This window comes from Canis aureus, chromosome 19, assembly GCF_053574225.1.
Source record: "Canis aureus isolate CA01 chromosome 19, VMU_Caureus_v.1.0, whole genome shotgun sequence".
Taxonomy (NCBI): domain Eukaryota; kingdom Metazoa; phylum Chordata; class Mammalia; order Carnivora; family Canidae; genus Canis; species Canis aureus.
In genome coordinates, this window is record NC_135629.1 from 51,105,471 (window position 1) to 51,110,227 (window position 4,757).

The 4,757-nt window shown below is 55.6% G+C and overlaps 1 protein-coding gene across 5 annotated transcripts in view; it reads right to left on the bottom strand.

Annotated features, from left to right (window-relative positions):
• Window positions 1-4,120, bottom strand: part of PRKCSH (PRKCSH beta subunit of glucosidase II) — an 11,795-nt gene extending 7,675 nt beyond the window's left edge. For 4 of the 5 annotated variants that reach the window (XM_077859856.1, XM_077859854.1, XM_077859855.1 and 1 more), the window contains exons 1-6: window positions 3,968-4,120; window positions 3,442-3,593; window positions 3,110-3,226; window positions 2,402-2,497; window positions 2,246-2,303; window positions 1,043-1,160 (exon numbers count right to left, since the gene is read on the bottom strand). In XM_077859856.1, coding sequence (XP_077715982.1) covers window positions 1,043-1,160; window positions 2,246-2,303; window positions 2,402-2,497; window positions 3,110-3,226; window positions 3,442-3,517 — 465 coding nt within the window. In that variant the 5' untranslated portion in view covers window positions 3,518-3,593; window positions 3,968-4,120. Of the gene's footprint in view, window positions 1-1,042; window positions 1,161-2,245; window positions 2,304-2,401; window positions 2,498-3,109; window positions 3,227-3,441; window positions 3,594-3,707; window positions 3,913-3,967 lie in introns of those variants that run through there. The other variant, XM_077859853.1, reaches the window with a different exon arrangement.
• Window positions 4,121-4,757: the final 637 nt, after the last annotated feature.

Consider the following 4,757-nt stretch of genomic DNA (forward strand, 5'->3'; position numbering starts at 1 on the left):
GAGGGAGACTGGGGCACAAGTCTCCTCTATGCCACATAACCCCAACCCAGATACCCCTTTTCCCAGTGGCCCTGGGTGTCACTTTGTCACCTGTCCCTCTCAGTAGACATAAGCCCCTGAGGCAATTCCAGGTCTGCTTCCAGTCTCATGCCCACTATACCACACCCCCTGGGCCTCTGTGGATATTGCAAGAAGGAATGAGTGTGCGTGTGGATGGGGCCCCAAGCTGGAGGGTCTTAGCCCAAGCCCCGCCATAGGATCATTTTCCTCCTATGACCTTGACCCCCACCTCAGCCTGGCCTGCTCCCAGGATCCTCCTACTGCCCCAGGAGGGCAAAAGTCACTTGGAACCAACCTCACTCCATGGCTCCCCCACTGTCTTCTGAACTCAGAAAAGACTTCACTGCATCTCCACCTCTGAACTCAGGAGGGGCCTCACCAGCCAGGGCATGGAGGTAAGAAAAACCCAGAACCTTCCCTGGGCAGAAAAACAGAGCTGAGCCCTCCTATGGAGGATCTGGCAAAAGTCCAGGAGCAGTGTTGAGGACTCTGACCTGTCTAACAGCCCAGGGGGTGGCAGGCAGGGGAGGAAGAGACACATGCCTAGGCACACAATTTCTTCCAACCTCTGCAGAACTCACCCTGTTGAACTAACCCGGCCCCTCTGATGTCTTGAATCCTCCTCCAAAACTGGGAGGTCACATGGTCATCAGCCTCATCTTACAGATGATGGCACCAGGGAACCAGGATGCAGAGAGGTGTCCCTCCCATTCTGGGATGCAGGAGGGGAGCTCCTCTAAGCCCACTTCAAGCTGCCACCCAAGGCCCTGGTCTATACCTGTGCTGCCCACCACCTGGTAACAACTTAACCAATGACTAAACAGCCAGTGGACAAATGAGTAAACCACAGCACACACAAACAGTAACTGGCCTAGGACTCCACTATTCAGGGGCATGTGTCAAGGCCACCCAACCTCACTGGCCCCTGACTCCAGGCCTCAGGGCCCAGACCATCTTCAGCCAGCCTCACAGGGTCCCTCACCTGCTTCTCCTCCCGAGCCTTCTTCCAGTCCTCAATGAGGATCTTCTTTAGGCGGAACCCCTCTCGCGTGACCTCTGCCATCTGTTGCAGTGTCTCTCTCTCCTTCCGGCCCTTCTCTCTAGTGTGGAGAGAACACACAAGCACCGCCAAGGAGGCCTTTAGGGCTCACCAGGTCTGCCTCTTCCCAAAGGGCTCAACCCACCTGCTGCCCGCTCCCTGTATTAGGAAACATGAAGAACAAATCCTTCTCCCCCCACTTCCCCGGGCTCTCTTGGCCTCAGAGCCCTTCATCCTTGTCCTTGAGAGGAGGGACAGCACTCAGAGTTCGCTCATTGTAGGCATCCAGGAAAGGGGCTAGGAAATGTCTGGATGTGGGGGTTAGAAGCTGCTCCCGAAAAGGGAAGAAAAACACAGAAATCCCAGACTCTCAGGCAAGAAGGCCAAGGGTTGTCCTTGACCTACCCTGTAGTTAAAAGATTTTCCATCAGGTGAGTTTTAAAAAGTGTTGGGATTTTCAGGTTCCCTAAAAAACGAATCTAGCCTGGCCACTTGCCCTTAACTGACAGAAGTCAAGAGACAAGTGTTCCTTCAGATGCCACAATACCCACCACGCCTCAGACTCAGCTGGCTTCTGCCGTTTATACTACTTGTCTATGGGCGTTTCAAGTTTTAGGTCCTGCCACAAGAGCATAGCAATGAAAAGATTGGAGTCTCAGGATCAATCAGCCTTGGTACAAGTCCTGGTTCTGATGTGTCCTAGCTGTGGGAACCTAGGGAAGTCACTTTTTATCCTAAACTTGAGTTTCCTCATCTGTTGAACAGGCAACAATTGCACCTGGTTCTGGACCAGAGATGAAGTGGCAATGTGGTGTTCATTCAAAAGGCACCTGGCAGAGTGAGCACTCGACACACAGAAGCAGAAAAGAGTGACACCTGGGTGGCTCAGTGGCTGGGCGCCTGCCTTCCACTCAGGTCGTGATCCGGGGATCCGGGATCGAGTCCCACATCAGGCTCCATGAAGGGAGCCTGCTTCCCCCTCTGCCTGTGTCTCTGCCTCTCTCTCTATCTGTGTCTCTCATGAATAAATAAATAAATCTTTTTTTTAAAAAAAAGAGCAGAAAAGAGAAGGGCGCTTGGTTCACTGGGTGTAGTGAGGAAAGGGCTGGGGCGTGCTGTGGGGAGCAGCAGGTGCCAGCCACATACTTGCAGGTGTTCTCACAGACGATCCCGCTGTTGTACTCATCGGTGCCGTCACAGCAGTCTAAGAGCACAAAGCAGGGATGCGATGAGACCGGCAGTGGCTCCTCCCTACTCCCCCGCGACCACCTATTTCCCCAACCCCGGTGTGATCTCATTCACCACAAACTCCATCGTTGACCCATCTGGAGGAGATGTACAGGGGCTTGTAGCCAGTGTTGCTGCAGTGGAAGCTGCCATTAGGACAGGCGGCTGTACCTGTGGGAGGAAAAGAGTTTCTGGGGTGTGCTCAGGAGAAACATGTCACATCCACACACAGGCAGATCCCCGGCCACAGGTGTGCATAGACAGCCTGGGAGCGCAATCAACGCTGAGAAAGGGAAGGAAGGGCAGCTGCCTACCCAGAGCCTGAAGTAAACCCCTCCAATGTCCACTCCTGCCTCTCCCCAAGGCCCTCAGAACAGGGCCTGGCCAACTGCTCCAGCCCTTGCCTCCACTTCTGTCTTTGTCTGCTTTTTGACCCTACCTTGTCTCCCATCTCAGGGTATTTGCACATGCTGGCACCTCCATTTTTAGCACACTTTAGGATTCAGGTGAGATCTCACTTCCTGACCCCCAGGCTGGGGCCAAGGGGATGGGGGACTTTTGGGGCTCCTCTAGGAGCTATGGCCTTCCTCACCAACCCACAAACCACTCGCTTCTATGCCTGCTTTCCCCCACTCAACCCAGAGCCATGTGAAGGCAGGGCTGGATTTGTCTTGGTCACCACCATGCAGCCTGGCATTTCCCAGGCACTCAAAACAACGTCAAATGAATGAATGAATGAATGAATAAATGAATGAATGAATGAGTGAACAGAGAAAAACTCACCTGGCTCATCTGAGCCATCCTTGCAGTCACAGTAGTCATCATTGACCTGATCGAAAAGGATGGTGGCAGAGCCATCCAGGCAAGTGAAAGGCTTGGACTCGTCGTAGAAGTGATGGTCTGGGGACGGAGGCAAGCGGCTCAGCCCAGGGCCAGGAGAGGCCCGCTCAACCGAAAGGCAACCTCTGTCCCCACCTCGCAGCCGAGCATTGCCACCTTCCCTACCCAGAGGCCAGGAAACTGAGGCAGAAGGCCCAAAGCATCTATCCCGGGGGCCAAGTCGGCCCCTCCCACACCCTACCCTGACCTCCAGCCACCTCCAGTGGGGGACTCACTGGTGAGGGAGACGCCCCGGGGCCTCTTGACCTCCACGGCCCAGCACAGGGGCAGCAGCAACAGCAACAGTAACATCTCGCCGGAAGCTCGCAGACCGGAAACAGGTTCTGGGGAGGAAGCGGGCTGCGGGGAGATGTGCTGTGCCCCCACGCTGCGGCAAGAAAGGGACGCGGGTCAGGGGAGAGGGCTGCTTGCAGCCGAAGGAAGTCACCTCTTCCTCCAGCCAATTGGACTCTTCCATCGCTTCCCGGCAATGGGGGCTCACTTTGCTTCCGACACGGTGGGGGCTGGGGGAGGTGGTCTCCCCAGTCTTGCCCAGAGGGAGCCTCACTTTGCTCATATCAATGGTGCGAAGCTCAAAACCTCCACTCCCAATCCGGGGGGCGGTGGTGAGCTGTCCGATTCCCGCCAATCGGTGGAAGGGGTTAACAGTCCCCCACTCTACGGACGAACACCCTCCAGCTGCCCCCAATAAGAACCTGGGGTCACCGCCTCCCCCCGCGCGCGCGATAGTTCACCACCTACACGAGGCTGGGGCAAAGGTCAATATCCACCGCGCCCCCCAGCCCAGCAGCCAACCGTTCCTCCTGAAAAAAGAAAGCGGAAATCGGTGGGACCCGTCACTTCCGGCATCACGCCGCGCGTGCGGAGCGGCGCCTCAACGGTGCCATGTTGGGAGTGGCGAGTGGGGGAGGGGCCGGGCTGGACCCCAGGCGGCCATCTTGGATAGGACTGTGATGCCCTAGAGGGGCATCGTTCTCACGGTGCGCGCTTAATGGCGGCGCTAGGCTCCTCCATCTTGGGAGTGGCAGGTCCTACAGCCGGAAAAAAAGGTTCCTGAAAAATGCCCAGGAAACCCAGGGGAGTGGTGGTGGTGTAGGGAGTGCTTTAAAAAAAAACAAACAAAAGTGTGTGTGGAGGGGGGAGGGTGCCTGGCTGGCTTAGTCCAGGAGCGGGGCTCTTGATATTGGGGGTTGGTTGTGGGTTCGAGCCCCATATTGGGTGTGGAGACTACGCAAAAATAAAATCGTAAAAAAAAAAAAAAAAGTAGGGGCGCCTGGCTGATTCTGACTTAGAGCGTGTGATTCTTAATCTCAGGGATGTGCACTCCAGACCCAAACTGGGTGTAAGGATTACTTAAAAATAAAATCAGAAAACATTTTTTAAAGATGAGCATGTGACCCTAAAGTACCCTCCCCCCAGCATCCAGCAGAGAGGCTGGGCCCCTGGCTATTGGACCGCCCCCTGCGCAGCGCTGGCCAATGAGAGAGGTGGTGTGGAACGCGGGTGGTTTCCATGGGAACACTGGAAGGAG